We start from the raw sequence: 23,190 nt of genomic DNA, 5'->3' as shown, positions 1-23,190 counted from the left end.
CCTGTAGCATGTTGATAACAATTATTATTCATGCATTAACTCCTCACAAGTCATTTACATCTCCTATTTGTGCATGAACAAACACTAAGCACTTTAAAGCTGGCAGACTAATCCTTCTCCCCACTGACTTGCATCTCAATTATTCAGTGGCAGTATAAGCCACGAAAGTAGTTGGAGTAAAGTGTGTTCAGCCATTTTTTTTTACACAATTAAAACAGTTTTATTGAAAAACATGAGTGTGGATGCATACAAACAAGTATTTTTTTGATTTATTAAAGCTTTTGCCCAAGACTGGTGTGACAGACTTTCTGAATTTCTGAAAGATTATCTTGCATGTAGACCCATTTAGATTCGTTTTCTAAGAGCGTTAGGTGGTCTTTCAATAAGTACATGATTGTGTGAAAACTTTTCAAGGTGCTATAAGGCATAAATGGTTAAAGATACATCATTGCCACTAGTAAATCCATGCAAAGAGAGGCGTTTTCTGACAGCCAATAAACTTCTGGGGCTGATGAAGCTGTATTTTAGGAACATGCAGAATTTCACGCAGCAGTATAATTAGTACTAGGTCCTAGACTTATTTGCACAACAGGAACAATAAAATTAATCTCTTTTGAGATGGCTTATTACATTGAAGTCTCTCTAAATTTTTTACTCTCTGGTATGAGTAATGAAAATCTTACTAGCTCCAGTGATTAAACTTTAATGTCTTAGGTGTCTACACTACAAAACCCTGGAATCAACAGCTACTCACTTACACCTCCCAATTTCAACTGTCCGTGGACATTGTATGCTAATTTACTTTTGTTGTTGAGCAGTCCTTCCAGCTATTACAGGGCATGTACTTTGCTCTTTTGTTTTTTTTTTTCCTCAGCTTTGGGGCCTCTTCTACAGTACATTCATTTTTATCTATAACAGAACAGGGAAACTCAAGTCACACGCAGTTTTTCATGCTTTGGATGTAGAGATCTGTCAGCAAAGGCAGTGCTACCTTAGAAATTCAAGTAATAAAATGAATATGCCTTCATGGAACATGAGTTTTGGGCATATATTACCCAATTTTCTAGCTACAACAGTGACAAGACATGTGGCTGATTCCTGTAAAGTACAAGCATTAGTACAGTTGTGGCTATTATAATCAATGTATACCACTGCTGTTTTGAAAAGCTCTTTATCTATCAAATACATAAAGACTAACATACATCGGCCATATTATTTTACCAGCAATATCATATTTCAAGGTGCATACAAGTAATTGCTATTTCTTTCAATTTTAATAGTGCACGTACAGCTCTCCCAAAAGTCCTCATTTCAGAGCACCAAAGCCTAGCAGTTTAAATTTGCCAGCAATCAGATGCACTCTGTAAGAACTGTCATGCTCAGTATATGTAACAAAGAGAGATGAGGGACTGGAACACGAAGGAGGATAGATAATATCGTCCTTCGTCTGCTTGTTCATCTGTTTGTTATTTAGTTTAGAGTTGGGTTTGCTGCTTAATGTGTCTGTTTTTCAAAATGGAATTTAAATCCATTTTCAGAATGAGAGAAATCATGTACCTTTCTTGGTCCTGGTCGTTGGTACCAGATTCCTGTTTTGTCTTCATGTCTTAGACCTTACTAGGACATAAAGATAAGTACATATATGTATTTATACAAAAAAGAAAGCAGAAGAAAGAGCTTCCAGCATCCTTCAGTTTTATGTGGCACTGAAGAAGTGACAGTGAAATAAAAACACTAATAACTGCAAAGGTTGCAGAATATGAAGTCCTTCATAAAGTATTTTCTAATTGTGCAAACCGAGGCAACTTTTGTGACCGCTGAAACAAATGAAAGTTGATTTACAATCCATATGGGTCTTGTGGCTGACTGGTTTTTTAAAGGAATTAATCTGAAAGCTACAATATGGGTTCTTCTGTTAGGAATTTTAAGACACATATTCAGCTTCCTGAAAAAAGCTTGATAAATGCTTTAATAAAATTTTGTTTGTTACTTGACATTAAAAGTTCAGTTCTTGAGTCATAATTTCTCCTCTAGTAAAGCAGATACTTTATGAATTAGGCATGTTTGTGTTTAAAGAGTGTACACTAGCTTTCTCCCAAGAGATTTTATGATGTCTAGCAATCACTCATGCCAGTCTGCTTTCTAACTCCTTATTTCCTTCAGTAGAGACATTAGATGAATCTCTCTTCTCAGCCAGCTGTCTTTAGAAAGCATTCAGGACTTAGTATCTCTGAGTTCTCTTTCTTTCTCCTAAATATGTGATAACGTAAGTCAAACAAAAATCAAAAGTTGTCAGCAAACCATTTGAAAAACACATGCATACAGAATATACAAAACTCAATACCTTATAAAAGAAGGTAGCCTAAAAGAACAGAAAGAGCAAATAAATTCTTATAGAGCAATAGCATTATTTTTTATATGTGTTCAAACAAGTCTATTGGATTTGCAGATCTCCAAGTTGCAGTACTGCAAACCAAAGACTTCCTTAATGACCCTGGGCTGATCACTAGGGAAGATATTGTTATATTTTACCTATCATTTAGAACTGTTTTCTAGAGATGAGGATAATGTCTAACATCAGGAATGCCTGGAGATCACTCCTGAATCAGATGCTCCCAACGGCAGATATAGCAGCAGGTATACACAGAGGAAAGGTAGCCAGGTCCACTATTGCATTTGCAGAGAGAGGGTTGGCTTTGTCCTTATACTTTCATGCAATATTAAATCTTTCATTTATTGATTTAATTTCTCTTTAATAACATTTCTGCTGGCACTGCAGTGCAGCACCTGACTGGGCTGTCCTTCAGAATCTTGTGAGTGAGAGTGCTGGCTTCTTCTGGCAGCTCTGAGTGAGGGGGCAGAGTGGGCAGAACTGACACCTATTTCATCTAGGTGCATTTAAAAACAACGAGTTACTGAAATATTTCTTGCAATATTTGCAGTTGTTTGGGAGGTGCAGGACACAAAGATATTACATACACTGATAACCTAACAAGCCATCCATATATCCCACTTTTATTGGCCACAGGAAGACATCAGCCATATACTCTTATTTTACACAACCCCAGAGGGTGGGTGGTATTAATTTCTATTTATGCTTTATCCCACTGAGTTATCACTCACCCTTAGCTACGTACTTATGGCTGCAGCAGGCCGCTCTTGCAAGCACCAGAGGGTTTACAGCGAGCCCAATGGAGGCAGCTTCACACTCTGTGTACAGAATGAGATGCAAAGCAGCCAGGCTCTGTGCTGCAAGAAGCAGAGTGCAGGGAGCCTGCCCTTCTGCAGCAGTGCTCAGAGTGATTTGTTGCTCTGCTGCTGCCACTACCGCACACTGGATGTGCTTGTGCTGTTCTTCCATGCTAATGCTTAACACAAACCACATTCATCCTCATATCTGAAGCAAATCTCTCTTATTTTTTATGCTGCTATCTCCATTAACGCAATCAAAATGCAGAAAGATGGGAACAGTAGGCACCCAATCCCAAATGAGTTTAATGCCAGTCATAGAACAGCTATAACACTTCGGTTTCTATTCCTGAGATAAATTTCAGTTATCTTATTTTAAAAATAAGCTTCCTCTACCTTTTATTTCTGCTTGCGGAGAGGGTTGTGGGAAGCCTCTGGGTCTTGCTGTTTTCAGGAAACAACTTGGCTTTGTTTAATTTTGCAAGTTCCTGTGCTTGAGCTCAAAAACTGTATCTTGAGAGACCTGTGGCCTTCAGATGACCTGATTATGACAGCGTTTTTCCATCTGCATGCACATATGTTGGTACACGCTCACGAACACATCTATGGCAGTACATGTATAGTGTACAGCAGCCAATTCAGAAGCACGTGGAATTATCATCAAAGTGCACCCTGAGTCAGCAGCATGCCCTGGCAGCCAGAAGTACCAACCACACCCTGGGGTGCATCAGACCCAGCACTGCCATCGGGCAAGGGAAGGGATTATCCCCTCAGCTCTGTGGCCTCACCCCAACCACAGTGTGTAGGTTTGGTTGCTGCAACATAAGAAGGACATAAGAAGCAGCAGAGCCTGAGGGAACGGCATGGAGCTGCATCAAGGGAGGGCTAGGGGTGCTTAGGAAAAACAGAGTGCAGTGGGCACAGCCACAAGCAGTTGGAGTTCAAGGGGCATTTGGGTACTGCTCTCTGGCATATAGTTTGGATTTTGGGTGGTCTCTGTGGGTCCCTACCCACTCAGGATATTCTGTGATTCTATGACTGGAAAAGTGAAGCTGAGGGACCCTGACATGTGGGTATTACCAAACCTACACACTGCTTGCTGCCTGGCATCGAGCACAGATCAGCTCATTCGCCCGCTTATTTTCATTTTATAGACTTGTGATTGTCTCCTCTTTTTGTTATTATACTCCTAAGTCAAGTGACTATTGAAGGCTTCAGAGAAGCATGGTAAGGATCACAGGACATTGCAGAAAGCACGTGATGAGATATTTATTAATCACTGCACCTGTTCTGAAAAATAGAAAGTGCTTTTGTACATCTCTAGGTTGCGCTGTTCTTTCATTATGGCATGGTGTATGGGAACTGTTGAATCATGGCCTGAACCACGGATGGATCACCTGAGGTGAGCACTGAGTCAGCTGCAGGAGCACAGGTGAAGACAATGCACCTGTGTGACCAGATGGGGTGGAGTCTGGCTCCACCTCCCAGACCTCATTGAAGGGCTGACCACCACTGGGGAAGGATCTCTTGTTAGAGATCCCTTCTCTATGGAGTTATTGGTGAGCCTTTCTTTATTTACTGGTTGTTTTTGCACCCAGATAAGCCAAGGAAAATATACCATCCACATCATTATTTTCTGTGGGTAATATTCTTTTTGGGTTATTCACCCTATGCATGGGCAGAAGCTCTGGCACTGTGTACTGGCAGCGATGGAAGGCAAAACTGGAAGATGTAGGAACAGGCAATTTTACGTGGCTTGAAAGGAACCTGAGACATGTGGGAGACGATGCCTCTGAACCGTTAGGTGGGGTGGGCATTTGCTGACCTAGGGCTACTTGACTGCACCACGATTTCTGCCTGCTTGCAAATTTGGTCCCAAGAGCTGTCTGAAACATACACAGAGCTCCTGCTTCAGAGATCACTAAGTGTGTGAGGATGTACACGGGCAGAAAAAGCAGAATGGTTTTAAGCTGCCAAAGGGGAGATTCATATTAGTTTTTAAGAAGGAAAGTTTTCAGTCAGAAGCGCAGAAAACCCATCTCCGGGTGCAGTCAGGGCCAGCTGATGGGGCAGCATAGCTGCTGTGGGATGGTTTGCTGCTGCCTGGGCTCGGAGATCCCTTCCCATGCATTCTGTGATTCCGCCCCTTTGTGCAGCAGCAGGGCACCACACCAAGCCCTTCCGGCCGCGCAGTGCCCATGTGCGGGCGGCGGGACATGCTCACTGCGAGGCCGCTCCGCACATGCTCAGTGGCCGCGGAGCCCCGCCGGAGGTAGGGCTCGCTGTCCGGATCCGCGCCATGCCCCGCCGCCGGCTGCCCTGAGCGCGGAGAACCTGCTGCGGCCGCGATCGTGCGTGGCGGTGAGCGCGAGGCTGCGGCCCCGTCAGCACCTCGGCCAGCGCCCGGCGGCGGGGCCGGGCGGGGGACGAGCGGGGCGGGCTCGGCTGGGGGGCGGCGGAGCCCCTCGGTGGGGCTTTGCGAAGGGGATGGGGATGACCCTCAGGGAGGCGGGGGAGAGGCGGCCGTGCAGGTGATGAAGTGGGAAGTGCAGCTGATGCTAACGAGGCGGCATGGGAATCAGCTGTGGGGGTGGGAAATACGGCGTATTCTGGTGCCTGCAGGCCGAATAGGAGCGGCTGGGGTCACCCGGCTTTGAGCCCAGGGCTGCTTGTGCTCCCCGTGTAGTGCTGGATTCGGGCCTTGCGAAGCAGTCAATGATGCTTCAGTTTCCGTCCGTCCGATTGAATGTACGGCCATTTGTGATCAATGGGAATCGGTGCTTTCCAATGCAGAGCTCTCTCAGCTGGGCATGCTTGGCTGCGGTTCATACGTGGTATTTTTGGAGGGTTGTTCTTCCTATTAGGTTTGTGAGGATTTTGAGTTAGGTACCCTTTGAAGGTCGTCTTGTTTGTGTTTTAAATACTGAAGCTGTCTTGCACTTGAATCTGTTCCTGGCTGAGATTCTCTTAACTTTGGGCAACCATCTGATGCTCAGAAAATTACCTAAATTAGCAAATCAGCAGACTCTCCCGTGACAACTAAGACCTAATACGTACACATATATATACATATAAATGAGATACTTGTTTACCTTCTGTACTTGTGTTCTCATTTGCCTGATTTAACCCTGCTAACGTAAACCTATTTATTTTGCCATAGACCAAACGTTTCTCTGAACTTTTAATCTTCAAGATGAAGTTCCTGCTAGCGATTTTCTTCTTTGTCTCATTCTCCTTATGGGTGGAAGAAGTCTATTCCAAAGAGAAGTCTTCAAAGAAAGGAAAGGGAAAAAAGAAGCAATATCTCTGCCCATCGTATGTACCATGTTTCTATTATATCCCTGCATGGTTCTGCTGTATTTTAACACTGGAAATGAAATGGCAATTGACAAGGAAGGTGGTGGTTTCTGTTGGGAGAACGATTTGGGGGTGTAGGAATGAGAGGAGAAGGGTTTGACGTGTGACATAGCTGGCTTCTGTCAGTGAATTTGTTTCTTCTACAACAGGTCATCTATTTTAATGAAAAATTTAAGCAACAATGAACAGATTCTTGACAGTGATTAAAAATGTTTGCGGGGGATTCCAACCCCGTATCTTGCTATTTATGGGCACAGAGTAGTGTAGTCCTGTAACTATATTGCTAGCCTAGTAAGAGGATCCAAAACTGTTTCTGCTTTGCTTAGCTATGTAAAAGAGGGCTTGTGCTACTTATGTTCTTATCACATGCTGAATAGAACTAATGTCTTAACATCTTTCATTAGTGTTTTATAGTTTTTATGGAGGTGGATAAATTCTTGCTACAAAGCATGACCTTTTGGAGCAGTCTCTCTGTAAAAATGCAAAAATGAAGCTCAGTGATTATCCAGATGATAGAGAATGTATTCATTTCACTTTCTAATGCCCACTATGTTTTATGTTTGTTGCAAACCTATTTCAGGGAGCCTTTTTTCTCATTTTCTTGATCATCTTTTTACTGCAGTGGTTTAAATGTGGAAAGTTAGGTGGAATATAATGAGTTTCCAATATGTGTAGAAGAGCACTATGCCTTAAATAGTGAAGTGACTCCGGCAGATTTAATGCACCTTTTAACTGTGACCATAAAAGAAAACTGGAAGATGAAACTGGCTAGCTAGCACTAGCAGATTTATTGTGAGGAAAAAGAAAACAAAGTAGAATAACAACAATGAGGCAGTGTTTGAAGTGCACTTCTCAAGTTCCTTTTCTTCTTAAATACTGATAGTTTTGTTTATTTCTAATGGCATTTTGTTAGAAAATTTCTACCTACAAGTGTTCTTATTTTTTATTATAGCAACCCTAAAGATTATCTTTGGGTTTGAAAACTTTAAGATACAAGTCTCAAATGTGACATGACTCATTTGAAATGACCCATATCCATTCCGTTTCCTTTGGATATTGTTCTGTACAGAGCATTCTGCGTGAGCTCATGTAAGGACTTCTGGCAAGGATAGAAATGTCATGGCTCCCCAAACAGGCACGAGCACTGGAGTCATTGAATAGTGAGTGATACAGCTGAGAGCAGAATGCAGACCTGCCATGATCTCCTGAGAGTAGCAAGCACTTCCCTCTGCTCTTGACTTGATCTTAATTACAGTTCAGAACATTGAAGCACAGTATTTCCTGGTACTCTGTCTTGATACCAATTAGTTTTGCAATTTATAAAGGTGACATTATTTGTCATCACTATTTGAGGTGAATAAATGCTGTAATTTTCTGGGGGGTGGTGTTTTTACATTCTAGCCATTGAAAGCTTTCTCTGAAAATCCCAGTAGGTTCCCACGTTTGTTTGATGTATCCACATGTGCAGTGCTGCTTGTTATAATTAATTGCCATAGTAGTGAACCCAGTCATTTTGGGAGTAGCAAACAAGTCGTTGGGTCTCACTTGGCTGAAGTTCACAGTTTGAAACAGTCACTTGTGGTAGTGGAGCTGCAGGATTGCTGGGTCTGTGGCTGGCAGCTGGACTGCCCCTCAGGTGAGTGAGTAGTACAGTTGAGCTCTGGCTCCCTTAACTCAGGCTGTTGATGACAGACTTTCAGTCATTGATGTGCTATAATAACTTTTCATAAAACCTTTGTAGCTGATGAGACTGCATTGTAAAAGAGGCTGCTTACTCTTAATGGCTTTTTCCTTTGGTCCAAGGAAAAAAAGGAGGAGTCTTTCCTCAGAAACAAACCAAAATGTGATGCAGTAGTGGAGGGGAATTCAGTGATGAGACCAAAAGTAGTCTCAGAGGAAGTGGTTGAAGGAAGAGTTCCCTAGTAAAAAAGAAAAACACAGGAATTTTGCATTATTTGTATATTTGAGTGGTACAAATTCCTAAGGAAAACTTAACTAAGTTTTAATCTGCCTTTAATTTATGTTTACTAGCACCCATGTAAAGCTTTACTGTAAAAAAAATAATGCCTCTTGTTTTTTCTATGTTGCAAATAGACTAAATAATAACTCCTCAAGGAAATAAAAACCACTAGAAATTATATAAGGAGCAAACTTTACACTAATGAAGTTTGAATCTATGCAAACAGTTTTTCAGGAGAATATTTGTGCCGAGTCTGATAATACTGCTTGAGTTCTGCAGTTTGATGAAAATCCTGTCAGAATTCTGTAGATGACAACCTTATTAGGTTAGAGAGCTTATTTTGAAATTCACTGCACTGAATCCAGGTGACTTGATGTTAGGCACAGGTGGATTTAGTCACTCGATCTATTTCTTGACCACCCACCAGCTGTATTTTCTCTGTTATTTCCCATTCGGAGGCTGGTCCATGTTGTTGTGTTTCTGCAAGTCGCTGTGTGTCTGCAGAATGGAAAATATGAGCTGTGAAGTGGCATTGCAGGTAACAGTGAAAGAGTGTTACAGGGCTGAAGTCTAGGAAAGAATATGGAATGAGCAATGGTACTGTGAGTCTTTGTGAGAGTGTGCCATGCAGGAGTGTGGCTGCTTTACATTTCATGTTAATGTGCATTAAGCCTGTGTGAACGTTTGAGGCAGCTTTGATAGATCAAAATGGGTATTTTGTTTAAATTGCCCCAGGCATAGACAGCCTTTTGAATAGGTACGTGTGACTTTCCTTCCAGTACTGGCATTATTTTGAAAGTGTTGCCATATGGCAGAGGAACTTTAAGAAGCTACTTCATTTTAGTCATGGTGGGTGCTGATGTTGAGAATAAAATGTATGGACAGACGTGTTTGGGATGGAATAAGTGGTCAAAACAGATTTTGTCTAATGTTACTGCTTTTCCGTAGCATAACTACCTTGTAATTCCTCATAATACCTGTTTCTGGTAAACAAGTTGGATGTGCAGCTGTGACTTTTTCTAAGAGCACTGCTGAAGAATATTTTTCCTTTTTTTGTGTGTCATAATAAATGCTTTAGTTATGTTACAGTGTTCCAGCTGTTGCTGTTATCCCACGGTCCTTGCTAACCCAGAAGGTCTCTCTCAAAGCCCCTTGCAAGATCTCTTCACAAATTAAATTACAAGGAGAGGGAAGTTTAGTTACAGAAGGCATAGAGATGTGTGTCAAATAGCAGCTAACAAAATCAGTTAGCGCTGTGCTCACGGTCACAGCTATCCCTGTTAATTACAGTTTTGGTGTGATTCAGCTGTTCACCTGCACACTGTTAATTGCTGATGGTCCCCCAGAGAGCCTAATGCTCAGAATATTACCTTGGTCGCTGAATCTCTTTCTTTCCTCTTGATCTCAAGACTTCACTTTTATGTAGCATCCCTTCCCACCTATATGCGTTTTCCCACGTGGAGGTTTGTATACATATAGGTGATGAAATGAATACTGCATGGTACCTGTAGAGCCTTTTTACTCACAGAACAGGAATACAAATCGTGTTTTGGCTTGTATTCAGTAAAGCATATCCACTACTTGAGAAACTGTGAAATGGCCCTCAAAGCCCTCCAGAAAACATGGCTTATGCCATCTGCCAGGGTAGAAGCTTAGAAAAGTCACAAATGCCAAGGTTCTGTAAACAGCTTATTTTAAAAATTAACAAAAGATAGTAGGACTGAGGGGGGAAAAAGCTTTGGATCTATTTAAAGCATAGGATTGCTCTGTACAATTCTCTTGGTTAACTGTCAGCTTCTGATAAAGACATAAAGACAGTTCAAAGTCTTCTGCCTTGGATCCTCTCCACCCCCCCCACCCCCCCTCATGAGCACACTTTTCTTCTGATGAAGTGCTTGGGTCTGCCTGGTCTCTCTATCAGGAGCATGTGATCATCTCTTGAATTTGAATGGTGAAAACTAGAACCATCTCTGTCAGCATTCCTATCTTGTAGAAAACACTCTTGATAGTTTGAGAGCAAATTAATTTGTAGATGTGAGAGGAGGATTGCAGATTTGTAGGAGAAGGTGGAATGGAGTAGAAACAGCAGCCTGTATTTGTGGGGACAATTGCATTTCAGTTGCTCTGAAAATAAAGACTTGGCATATGCCATTTCTGGTGCCTCTAAAAATTCTTCTGCTCTGTGGTAACAGCAATTGGTCAGTGGTTTAATTATCCTGTAGCCATCATGGAAAGCCATGATCCCAGACAGACAGGGCCGCATTCCAGGAGGTCTGGGAATTTGTATTCAGAATGGATAAGCATGCTGGGGAGTAAAAGATAAGGCTGTATAAGCAAAATGTAAGTTCTCTTGTAAAACAGTAATTAACTGTGGTAGACTGAATCTCTTTCAGTAATCCTCCCTCCTGGGTGAGCAATGCTCGCTCCAGTATGAGCATTGTAGTGATGAGGCAATACGATTGTGTAAAGAAGTTACAGGCTTGAGCCCTGTACTTCATATAGAGAGAGCCTCCAGGCTGAGAAAGCACTTGGGTCTGCTTGTTGAATTTCCCTAAAACTAAGGGTGAGGAAAACCATCGGACTACATTCTGTTCTCATTACCACCATGTAAATCTCTGAAAGGTAGATGATCTGAAATGTCTCTTTGTGTATGCTTTCTAACCAAGATGGTGCTCCTTTCAGAATGTGTCTGTTGCTATTCTCAGTGTTTACACATCTAGAAAATGAGGTTGGGATGCTGGGACTGGTGTGGACAAGTGTCTGTACTTCTGCTTAAACTTCTGGTGTCTGATAACGTGTCGGGGAAAAACTAGGCTCTTTGGAGTGCTGTAGAAATGCTCCTCAGAGTGGAGTAGGGTTGAATGTGAAACCAAAGCTAAACGGAGGGGTTTCTGATAGGCGAGAACAAAAGAAGTGGTACTAACTGAGCTATTCACAACCCCAGCTTCAGGAAGCTTGCTTACATGCCCACGTTAGGAGCTTGTGGTCTTTCTGTAGCAGATGAAAAGGAACAATTTCAGGCCACAATTCAGTGTGCCCCAGCAGGACTGATGTTTCATGCTGCACAGAGAATGAAACTTTGTTCACTGTGCTGGATTATCTCCAGATTTGAGGACTGAAGTTGCACATCTGATTTTTGTGTTTAGCTGTCAACTGCATTTGTGAGCATGCATAACCTGTTACTCAGAAGTACTGTGACTTTGCATTGGAAGCATCATAATTTTTCTCCCCAGTTGTAATCAGTCTGTCCAGTTTGACAATATAACTGTTAGGCACGCCAGAGATCATAAAGATCATTCAAATGAATTATACAGTATTTATTTGATTTGTTTTAACCTGTTTTTAGGCTTTGAGTTACTACAGTCAGAAAATCAAATGCCTGTGAAGCAGAACACCGATCCTTTGTATCAGGGAAGTAGTGCATATACAGAGTATGACCAGATAACAGATACTGTTTCCCATTTTTATCATATTTTTATCGTTTTCAGATATCTACTGGCATATTATATGACTAAAAATGTCACTTTCCATCACATAGATTAGATGAACTGCATTAAATCTGTTCTTTCAGTGTTACAAAGGAAGTTTTGTGGGAGATAACAGTAGTTGGAGTATATATTTTTACTCTGTCAGACAGTAGTAATCTGTGCATAGGCAAAGCTTGACATTAGCTTATCCAAATTATGAGCTCTGAGTAAATGCTGACAATGGAAAAAGCATGCAGTATGACTCTTTGGTCTGTGGTGTATTGTAAGATGGATTATGAATCGTCTTTCCTCTGACACGTGCTTACTTTTTTCCCCTGATTTCTCCTAAAATGTTAATGGAACCTTAAGAAGAGGAATCAGGGATATAGGTGAATGGAAACAACAACAAAGGTTCCCCTTCCCATTTGTGTAGAATAAATACTGTTGGCATTCCTTTCTCCAGTCATTCTCATGTGGCTCTGCCTGTAATAAGGACTCCTTGTAATTTCAGTGAGTTCTGGGAGTAGATGTCCTGATAACCCAAGAGAGAGAGATGTGATGTCTTCTGACTTTTTGCTCGGCACAAATGTGGCAAAGATGCATAAATTTCAAACTAAGAGTCTGATTCGTTTTTGCCATGTGTATCTACTCATCTGCTTCTGGATATTGATCAACAAATTATGAAGATAACGATCTATCGTTATCAATCTAAAATATTCATAATGTCCTTCAAAATATGTACAGCTCCAGTGGAAGAAAGGGGAGATGGGCACCTCACTGTGTATCCCATGCAGTACAGTATTGGCAGCCATTCTTTTATTCATCAGTGATACCAGAAGCAGACTGGAGAGAGGCCAGTCATAGCCCACTGAGATTTCATGCTGACAGACTCAGTGTACTTGTTTTGTTTCTCGCTTTTGCAGATGCTGTGCGTAAGGTGAGAACACTGTTTGCTTTCTCACGCCTTGCAGAAAAAGAGAAGACATTTTGTATTTGTTTGGTTGTTTTGTTTTGTTTTTTGCTTCTCCCCCAGAATTGTGTTTTAGGCAAAATTCTCAATAAGGCAGTTCATAGAATCATAGGGGTTGGAAGGGACCTCAAGAGATCATTGAGTCCAACCTCCCTGCCAAAGCAGGTTCCCTACACAGCATTTCTGTTACTTTCTTTTAAATTCCCTTGATGGCAATGGTGAGACTTCAGTTGCATTAGCTTGTGCTTGGTATTTGCTGTGACTTGACTGGAACCGATATTGACTTTGAAATTGACTTTGAAAAATGCTGCTACATTTCCATTTCCTTATGCTTCTCAGCTTGCTTTCCACGCAAGCTTAAGGAAATGTATTAACTATGTTCTGTAACTGCTGGAAATTTAGGGGGAATCTTTGTCTGGTTAGGAGCTTCTCACATGAAAGTTCTAGGTGGGATAAGAGGAGATGGTAGGTAACATTTCAGTTAGTGTGAGTGGTGTTGTGTGGGAATCAACCTTCAGAAAATGGGAGTGCTGCTCCTTTGGGGAAGGAAGATTTCAGCTTCAGTTCTTTCTAGTATAGTCTACACCTTTGCATATTCCAGAATGGCCAGTTGAGCAGGGGTGGTAGTGTTTTTAGCTGGGATTTCAGTGACTTGAATTGTCCTGGCCAGTTGCTTTGTGTGCCTAATCCATCCTGCAGTGGTTAATGAGGTTATTCAGCTAATCTGTCACTCGTGGTGCCTGAGTTTGCTAAAAGCTGCACCTCTGATCTATTGTGCAGGCGAAATCCAGGTATTTTTAATCAGCAAGGCTCTTTGAAGGAAATCCAGCCTTCGTGAAGATATTTGGTAGCACAGATGCTGCTCAGTGAGTAGTTCAGCAACAATGTACTATGAAAGATTGCAGTGAAAGTACGGCTGTTTCCACAGAGCTTTTCACCAGTGGCTATTCTAGCTGCTTCATTCAAAGTCACCTTTAAAAAAGCAGCTATGACTGACTACGGGCTTCTTTCTTTCCCTAGCTTGAAGCAGCTGATGCTCTTGTGTCACTTGGTTCTTATATAAGTGAGGAAAACTGTGTGCATGTGACACTTAACTTCAAAATGCAACCGCAGGACTAGCAACAAATGTGACCATTGTAGTCCTCACCAGACAGCAGTGCTGCCAGCTTGCCTTCATCACATCGCTGGCCTCACTGTGCAGCAAGCATCCTTTGCCTAATTGGTGGATGATTTCTGAGCAAACAACCTGAGCAGAACCTTGTATTAACATACTTGTGCAGTGTGATTCAGATCTCACAACATTGCAGCTTTATTCCTCTTTAGTTGAAGAGACAAATAAACCTGTCAGACTATTGGCTGTGCTTGGCTTTCTTCTGCTGTTTGATGCTCACTTATTTTATTCCTCAGGCTTTTTTTCGTTTCCTCCTTGTGTTTTACAAGCATCTGTATTTAGTTTATGTGTCCATATTGTTCCACATGGTTCAGATCATCGCTGTTTAATGACTATTGCCATCATTACTATTTAATGAACTTCTTTGAATAACACATTACAGAAATATAAAACAGATTGGGATTCAAATCTGTTTGTCAGCTATTCAGTTTAGTTTCAGTTTGATATTTCACTAGTAGTGGGTATATGTGATTTAGAAACAAACGCTATGGCTTGTGCTTTATAATTTCAGTAGGCACCTGAGTTAGGTGTGTTAGGTGTTAAGATGTGTGACTTGTGAGGAAGGAAGCAAAGCCATGAAACTTCCTGCATCAGAGTGTATGAAGGTCTTGCCTACCTTTTTGCCAGTTAACGTTCTTTTCAATCTTGTTCATGTTACACAATGGAAAATAAAATTAACGATCATATTTATGCTTCCTGTCCAGTTAGTGGTAGCTGCAAGGAAAGGATACAAAGCTGGTTCATGGTATTTTTCTCACAACCTCTTCATTGGTAAAGGCCGTCACTGAAGACTGAATAAAAACGGTAAAAGGACAGAAACAAAGCAATTCCTTTGCATACTTGATTCAAATTCAAGTCCATTATGAAAAGCCATAAACACAACTCTAGGAAAATTATTTGAAGGTAAATTCATCAATTATTTGAAAGGGTTAGAAACCCTGCTGCTATTTAATTGCTCTAACGTTAAATTCTGAAAGGGTTATTGTACACAGAGTAAGGACATAGTAGTGGCATTTTTACATGGCATGTTGGTTATTAAATTATTATGACAGAATCAACAGAGTACTCAAAAATGGATGGAAAGCTGATGACAGGAGTTCAAAACTGGAAACTGCTACTGAACATACTGGACAGAGAGCGTAAAAATCCATTTCGAGGGCATTAGCAGCCTGCTATTGGTGGGATGGGGAACCGAGCATCTTACTCCTGCTTTTTATTCCACTCAGTGTTGTGTTTCTCTTGTAGCTGTATTTGTCTGTCACAAGAGCTTCTTAATTTTAGCGATGGTTTCAATTTAATACCCAACACAATAACAGCAAGGTAAATGAAGATGTTTAAGACTACCCTGAAAAGCTACCAGTGTGCAAAGCCTCGCTTTCCATAACAAAGCTTTCATTAGTTCTTGCCAGTTATGCAATGTCTGCAGCTCTTGAAGGGCTTGCTGGCACTGGCAGCTGAAAGCAGGAAGCTGCCAAAGCCTCTGTGTAGTTTGGCACCTGAGAAGTGCCTGTCAGTTTACTTGTGTTCCTAATCTGACAGCCACTAAAAATAGTTCAGGTGGCTGTTTTCTTCTGGTGGAATTATCATGTCCTTCTGGATACACGTTCTCAGGGAACACATTAGTGAAATTCTTATTTATTTTACAGTATTTATCTGTTGATTTTAAGTTTACAATTAGTGTATGTTGGAGGGCTGTCATGTTTACTAACGCTTCTCGAGAAGAGCTGAATCATTACAAAGAAAGGAAGTATGGAATGAAACTGCATTGCTTGTGAGCCAGCACAACTTGAAAATGAGTTAACCTTAAGCACACAGTTGCTTCTGTCTTAATAGTAAACTTCTTTTTACAGCCAGCAATCAGCTGAAGACCTTGCAAGAGTACCTGCTAATTCTACCAGCAATATCTTGAATAGGCTACTGCTCAGCTATGATCCCAGGATAAGACCTAATTTCAAAGGTTTGTCAGATATTTCTGCCTGCTTTATTTAATCCTTGTAATTTAACTTCTTTTCACTTACAGAAAACTTGTATAGAAGTAATATTCATAACTATATTCGTTCCTAAGAAAGGTGAAGATTGTGCTATGGGATGTAACTGTAGGAGGTATTGGCAGGCTTTTTTTTATCTGAAATATATATTGGGTTTTCAAGATCGTAATAGTGTCTGTTGCTTTAATGCTATTATTATTACAATTTTGTAACACATTTTTAAGTTGCATTAGATTTTGCAAAGTACATTATGAAAATGTCTTTATTGCTCCATTTTAAGTAGGCTTCTTTCAGGATAAAATTTGAGGTCAGCAGTTTCACTATTTAAACATCATGCAAAATACAGTTTTGAAGTTAATTTAATAACGCTGCTTACAAAGTTTGAGATTTCAAATAGATAATGAGTTTAAGCACACGTGATTGTGAGAGATGTTGTTGTAGGCATGTTCCATGTAGTCAAATGCTGGTATGCATACGCTCTATAAAACCTCTGGTAATCATACAGCTGCAAATTGGACTTTCCAGGATCTAGATTATTTCCCTATTGGAAAAAAAAAAAAGAGGAATTTTATCATATTACACACACTGAAGTTTACATAAATTGGTTCTTTATACAGCTCAGTTATACTTAGGTTAGGAGTTACTGTACCACATAGCAACAGCATGAGAGCTTTGGAAATCTGTAATCTTTATTGTGCTTTTGAAGAGACCAGTTTCAGATTTCAGATTCTGTGTAACTAAGCTTTATAACTGCATTCAGCTCAATTCTCAGCAGGTTTCTTGCTTCTTCCTCGTTCCCTGTAAAATTGTATTTATTTGTTTTCAGTGCTGAATTTTGTCACAAAAAATAAATGCCCATCCTTTGTTCTACCTGCTCATCAGCACAACAGGCTTGTAGCCACTGTGAGAGCAGATAGCAGATTGATTTATATTTCTGATATTCCTGGTGGTGGTCTGGTAAGAATTGAGTCTGAAGAAAAAGAGATGACATGTAAAGTTAGCTTACAGAGAGTTGGAGAAAAAGAACATTTTCTGACAAGTGATTCGCCCGTGTTAGCATGTTCCTCACACATGACTGGCTTCCTTGGGCTGCAGCTCCTTTTCAAAGCTGGTAGGGACTCCTGGCTACCAGCGGGGCAGTGGGTGCTCTGTGACTGGCAATAGCTTAAAATGCTATCTTACACTTATTGCATAACTGAAAGAACCATACTTAACTGATCCAATTGACAAAAACAGACTGGTTCACTGAAAAAATTAAGTTTTATTTTAGTGATTTTCTGTGAACCAAGAGAATGTAATAAGTTTGGATTTCTGTCTTGTACAACGTTAGAGTTTGTATACAGACGAGCAAACTATTAAGTAAGACATTGCTTTGTAATGTAGTTGTTCTCTCTGTCCAGATACTCGTATTCTTACTTCTCTTTTATTTCTGAAAATAGAAAGAATTCCACATAGTTAAGCAGCTGTAGTAGTATAAATGACAACAGATGCATGCATCTAGTGTGTGTACTGACACTCTCAATGTACAGGTGCTAAATAAAACTAGTGGACCATAATTAGTTCTCACAACCATCAGGCCACTACTCCCCACTTTGTGATAACTCTCTGTTAACACCAGATAGATGACTGCCTATCCATTCCCGCAGGGTGACAGAGGGCAGATGTAGCAGCTGTCACACCAGCCCTCTTCAGCTACAGGAATCCTGGCTGTGGAAAAGAGCTAAAAATCCAGTCCATCTTGATATCTTCACAGCTGCTGGCTTCTCAAAATTTTTCTTGCCAAATTGGTAATCACCGTAAAACGGAGCAGCCTTCTGCTTTTCTCCCTCTCTTGCTAGGTAGTTGTGAAAGCTGCAGAAACAGTTTTTATCCCCCTGTGTGTACACTGGTGCATTTATACACTTAACTTGCACAAAGAAGTATCCTCTTACAGTGTAAGTAAATGGCTCAGCATAAATCACAAGCAGGTATTTGGGATGACAGATCGTTTTCATATCTTTGACAGTCAAAAGTGTCCACTGCTAGAGTGAAAAAGTAACTAACACTAACAAGGAGCCACAGAGGAAGGACGATGTACCTTTTCTGGATTGTGCAAGTGACTAGAAATCTTTTTTTTTCTTTGTAAAGGAATTCCTGTCGATGTGGCAGTCAATATCTTCATTAACAGCTTTGGATCAATTCAGGAGACAACTATGGTAAGACTGAAATGAACTGAATGCAGCGCATGTGCAGATTTTCTTATTCAATAAAATTTCAGGCTGATGATTATGAAACACAAACTACAATGGTTGTTTTGACTGCACAGACTGTGAAGTAAGTTAATAGGACTAGTGATAGACTGTGCCTTTTGCTGTGGATCTGTGAATCTATGTAATTCTTTTTTTGTCACAGGTTTTTCATAGCTTTTAGAATCTGATGTGCGTGAAAGGAAATCTGGTAGATGAGTGCAAAAAGATCTCAGGAATGTAGGTTCTCTGTTCTGTGTATGTCTGAGGAGTAAGGAGTAGAAGGAGAAAAGCAGTAGACTGTCAGTGACCCTACTGTCCTGTTTATGTGCTATGGGAGAGGAGATAAACCAATGACTGAAGTTTAAAACAGAGATTTTCCGGTTCGATCAAAGCATGTCAGCAACAGCTCCAAGTGATCCACACTGCAATTTTGACTTTTTTTTGTTGTTGTTGGGATATAAATTGCAATCAATTTCTAAATTGCAGTTCATTCTAGCAAAGCACTTGAAGATCATTTTTCAATGACTTCTCCAATAAATACTGTGAAAAATATTGGGGAAAAAAACCCACATTTCACTATTGAAGATATTATGACCCTATCTGGGTTTTTCTTTTTTTAAATACAAGGGGGAATACACTGTGTTTTGCCAGTATATAGGAGCCAGAGCCAGGGCATGTACTCAGGCTTGGGAGTCCCAGGGCACTCCCACACTATCCACAGAACAAACAGGTGCAGTGCGCTGCTGTGTCCAGAGCATGAAGGCAATTCCTCAGACCTGGCTGCTTATCTAGTGCTGTGGCTAAGGCAGCATTCCTGGTCCCAATGGCAGAGAAGCAATAAACCATAATAGAGCTAATAAATAATAAAACACCTTTTGTTGCACATCAGTGTAAGTACCTGCTTTAAATTCAGAACCAACTTGTGTGTTACTCTTAATGACATTTCAATGAGACTGCAGAGTTGCTCAGAGTTAAACATATTCAATGGCTGAAGTAGCTTTTGAGCAGCTTGGACAGAAATTCCCATTTCATTGCGAAGAATGAATAAAGGATTTAAATTTGATTGCAAGCGATAGCAAGTCAGCTAATGGCATTCACAGGAAGTGATATTAAAACAAAGAATGTAAGATGAAGATATTTTGATATTTATTTCTTGAAAACAAAAAGAAGACTGGGTTTAAAGGAGCAGGGAGGAAAAGCAGGAAGGTGGGAGTGAAATGAATGTCTGAAATGGCAGGTGTATTAAGCCAGATGGCCCTTTCAAGTTTTTGAAATTTATTACATGCTTTAAAAAGTGACTTTTACAGAGGCTTTTTTTTGCAGTTAACCATATCCAAATAGTAACAAAGCATGAACATAAGGCGTGTGCATCTCTCAAAAAATTTCAGCATCCTCTCTACGGCAGTGCATGTGTGCCTGCCTGAGAATTCCTGTTTAGTCATTCACAGATTTACTAGCATGTTAAGACTGTCATGCTCTCCTTCATATTTCAGACACCATCATAATTTTATGCTTTTATTTAGATTCTTGTGCCCAGTTCATGGTTCACGGGGACTGGCTTTTTTGTCTGGACTCTATATTTCCCTTCCTTATCTCATGTAATAGTAGTGTTTCTCCATCATCTGAGTTGGATGGGGAATCTTACACATTGAGAGAATGGCTCATTCTGCAAAAGACTGTATGCTTGGAGAAGTCATACAGTCTTATTTCAGCTGCAAACAAGAAGATCATAGCATGAAAGTCAGTATATCGAGGCAGAGATGGAGCAGAAGGCAGAGGTGGATGCCTGGACTGGCACATTATTCTTTTAGGGTTAAAACAGGAAATAGAACTGTGGCTAGAATGAGGGTGAGAGAGGCAGGTAGATATGTTACTGGGACCAGAACTCTGCAAGCTTGTCCCCTGTAGGCATGAGGGGTTGTCTGGTAGCGTATCAGATGCTTTGTCAGTATCAGCAGCCTTCAACTGGCCAAGGACATAGGAAATCATTTTATGACCTAATGTCAAATTCCCTGTTGGGCCCTTTTGGTGAGAATCGATTACTTTTGTTTTCTGTCTTTGTAGTCCCATAACTATTTATGTTCTTAGTTATCCAATTTGCTCTTTACCAACAAAAATGGGGTCGTTGACTGCCTCTGTGGTAGAGCCTCCTTAGTTTTAGGGAAGAAAGGGTTTAATTGTTGACATGTTTGAAGAAAGATTGGTGGAGGCGTAGCACTGATCCTATGTCCAGTCTATACAGTTTGATTAAAACTTGTGTGAAAAATGAAGGGCAAACGATTGCTCCATGTCTAGCAAAGGTAAGAGTTCATGTTATATTGTTGAGTACCTGAGAGAATTGTTACTTGTTCACACGTGTATCAAACAAGCTAACTGGAAAAAAATGAAAAGTTAGCAACTAGTGAGTGAATAAGAATTTTTACATCCAAAATTTCGGAAGGCTTACACCAGAACTGCTGCTTTTCAGTAAGCTCCCTTTGCCTGAATTCCTGTAACATGTTTTATTCCAGGTTTTTAGATGGATCCTCGTGCTAACTCTTCCAGTTTTATAGAGGTTGTTTTAGAGTGCAGATTTGAGGGATAATACAGGGATTATGTTGCACTTAGAAACTGTTATAGACAAGTCAGAGATTTCTATGGATAGATCCTTCCTTTTGTAGATATCCATAAAGCTATAATGTTTTAGCTGTACTAAGAGTCTGACCTTCTGTCCACAATGACTATTAATTCTCAAGGTTTGTATTTGCAGTGTAACTTTCTCTGACTCAAAACACCAATTCCTTCTCTTTTAATATAAAACCTTACAGAAAACTCTTTTTATTGTTCATGCTCTTATTTAGCTTTTCTTCTTTTAATCATAGAAATGCAATTTTCTACTTTACTAATCTGTTAAAAGATGGCTCTCTATGACCACTCTGTTAAAAGAGAGTGCTATTATGCTTTCTTTCTTTGAATCATTGTAGGTCATGTAGAAAAAGCCTTTCATGATCTACTGTGTGCTCCAGTTTGCATAGAGAGAAGTATTGGCTATGCCTAGCTTCTGGCCTGAGGAGTTTTTCTGGCCACATGCCCACTGTTTAGTAGGCTGCATTTGAAATATTTCCTAGAAGGCCTCCCCTTTCAACCTCCCTTGAAAACAGCTTGCCTTCTGTTGGAGTTTCATGGGAAAACAAAGCCCTGTAAGGGCACTTCAGTTATACTTTTTACCTTCCCTGTCCTCCTTGCCCTAATGGTAATGAACAACTCTTTTTTTTTTTTCTTTCCTCTAGTGTAGTGCTTTTAAATTATTTGACTCCCTTTTACTTTAAAATGTTGATCATACTGCAATAATAAAAAAAAAAATGTAAAATTTATGGAAGGGAGACCATGAGACTCATCCAGACCACTTTTTCAAGCCTACATTGAACCTAATTGCAGTACAATCTGAAAACTCATTACTCGATTTTGGAAAGAGTCCATAACCAGTTCTCTTAAATATGATTTGTTCCAGATCATAGCTTATACTTCTGTAATATGCTGTAATCGTTTGTATTTTGCTAAATAAAACCTTTCTCATATTATTTTCTGACAGTTTTATTTTCTGACATCTCTTTGCTTAATTCAACATTCTCTGTATTACCCCAAGTTTGTGGTTGCCATCCTCCCCAAGTACACTCTGTCAGAGGTTTCCCATCATATGATTTGGGTAGGCCTGAACCTACTTGTTTTAAGTTAATGGGAATGATCTTCTGTTGACTTAAATGGGAACAGAATTAACATCTTGAACTATCACTAATCTCATTGTTTGGTTTATTTGACTTCTTTGGCAAGGAAGGAAGTAGTGTCCGCCTGATCTTACTGCTAATCCAATCCCTGTTTTGACAGTGGATTCTGATTTTTCAGTGATTTAAACATCTTCTGAATGGGTAAATTGAAGGCAAGCATTGGACAGACATCATATGCCTATGGCTGTGAGAATACTTTTTATTTTGTTAAAACAAGGATAACGCACTTGTTCATGAGAAAATTGACTTCTATGTAAGGCTTGTAAGTGTGAACAGTATGCAGGATTTACCTAATATGGTTTCAAATAATTGCTTTTGCTTGGATATCAAGTCCATATGGAATGGGAACTTCAGAAACAAACAAATTTTCAATGTATTTTTTCAATTATTTTGATGCAGTTATGAGATAATGACCTGAATTCTCTTGTTCTGAAGTTTCTCTATGGAAGCCTTCCAATTTTATTCCTCTATTGACTACTATTTTATGCTACTTCTTTACTTTGATGGAATAATACAGGTCTTTGAACAAATAAAAATCAGACTACATCTATTTTTTTTTTCCAGAAACAGACTGCCAGAAAGTCACAGTTCTCTCAGAAATATGCATATTAAGAAATGTTGCCTCAGATCTTTCTATTTAATTTTGATGCTTTGGTTTTTTATTACAATGCAGAGGGGACAAACATTACACAGTCTGGTGTAGTAAAGAAATACCTGGGCTGGATGTGGGAAGGTGAGCAGAGGGGGTTAACAGAGGGAAGCAGTAGGTTAAAGCAGTCTGTATGAGATCTTAATCAAAAATTAATGTAAGTATCTCAGCATGGCACTTGCTTTGGACTGTAATTATATAGCTTACAGCAAGCACTACGGAACAGAACTCACAGTATATCAGCAGAAAAATGCTTAAGAAGACATTAGCTTGCACACTATATTTTTTAGTTTTGAATTCATTGAAAAATCAGAAATATGTCATGAACCATCTCTCACAGCTATCTACCACTTTGTTGTAATTGTAAAACACTAGCAGCTATAATCTCAGGATGCTTTTTTCCTACTAAATAATGATTTAAAAAACAACTGCAAAGTAACCACAATG

General features: G+C 40.1%; 1 protein-coding gene across 1 annotated transcript in view; it reads left to right on the top strand.

Annotated features, from left to right (window-relative positions):
- Nucleotides 1-6,382: 6,382 nt before the first annotated feature.
- GLRB (glycine receptor beta) overlaps nt 6,383-23,190 on the top strand; it is a 41,177-nt gene continuing 24,369 nt past the window's right edge. Inside the window, exons 1-3 of the mRNA XM_065736049.1 lie at nt 6,383-6,504; nt 15,965-16,071; nt 18,230-18,297. Of these exons, the coding sequence (XP_065592121.1) occupies nt 6,383-6,504; nt 15,965-16,071; nt 18,230-18,297 (297 nt within the window). The remainder of the gene's footprint in view (nt 6,505-15,964; nt 16,072-18,229; nt 18,298-23,190) is intronic.

Source organism: Cyrtonyx montezumae, unplaced genomic scaffold, assembly GCF_038088225.1.
Source record: "Cyrtonyx montezumae isolate F1298 unplaced genomic scaffold, pur_monq_1.0 scaffold_2, whole genome shotgun sequence".
Lineage (NCBI taxonomy): Eukaryota > Metazoa > Chordata > Aves > Galliformes > Odontophoridae > Cyrtonyx > Cyrtonyx montezumae.
The sequence above is the reverse complement of the archived record's forward strand: the minus strand, read 5'-3'. Positions and strand labels throughout refer to the sequence as shown.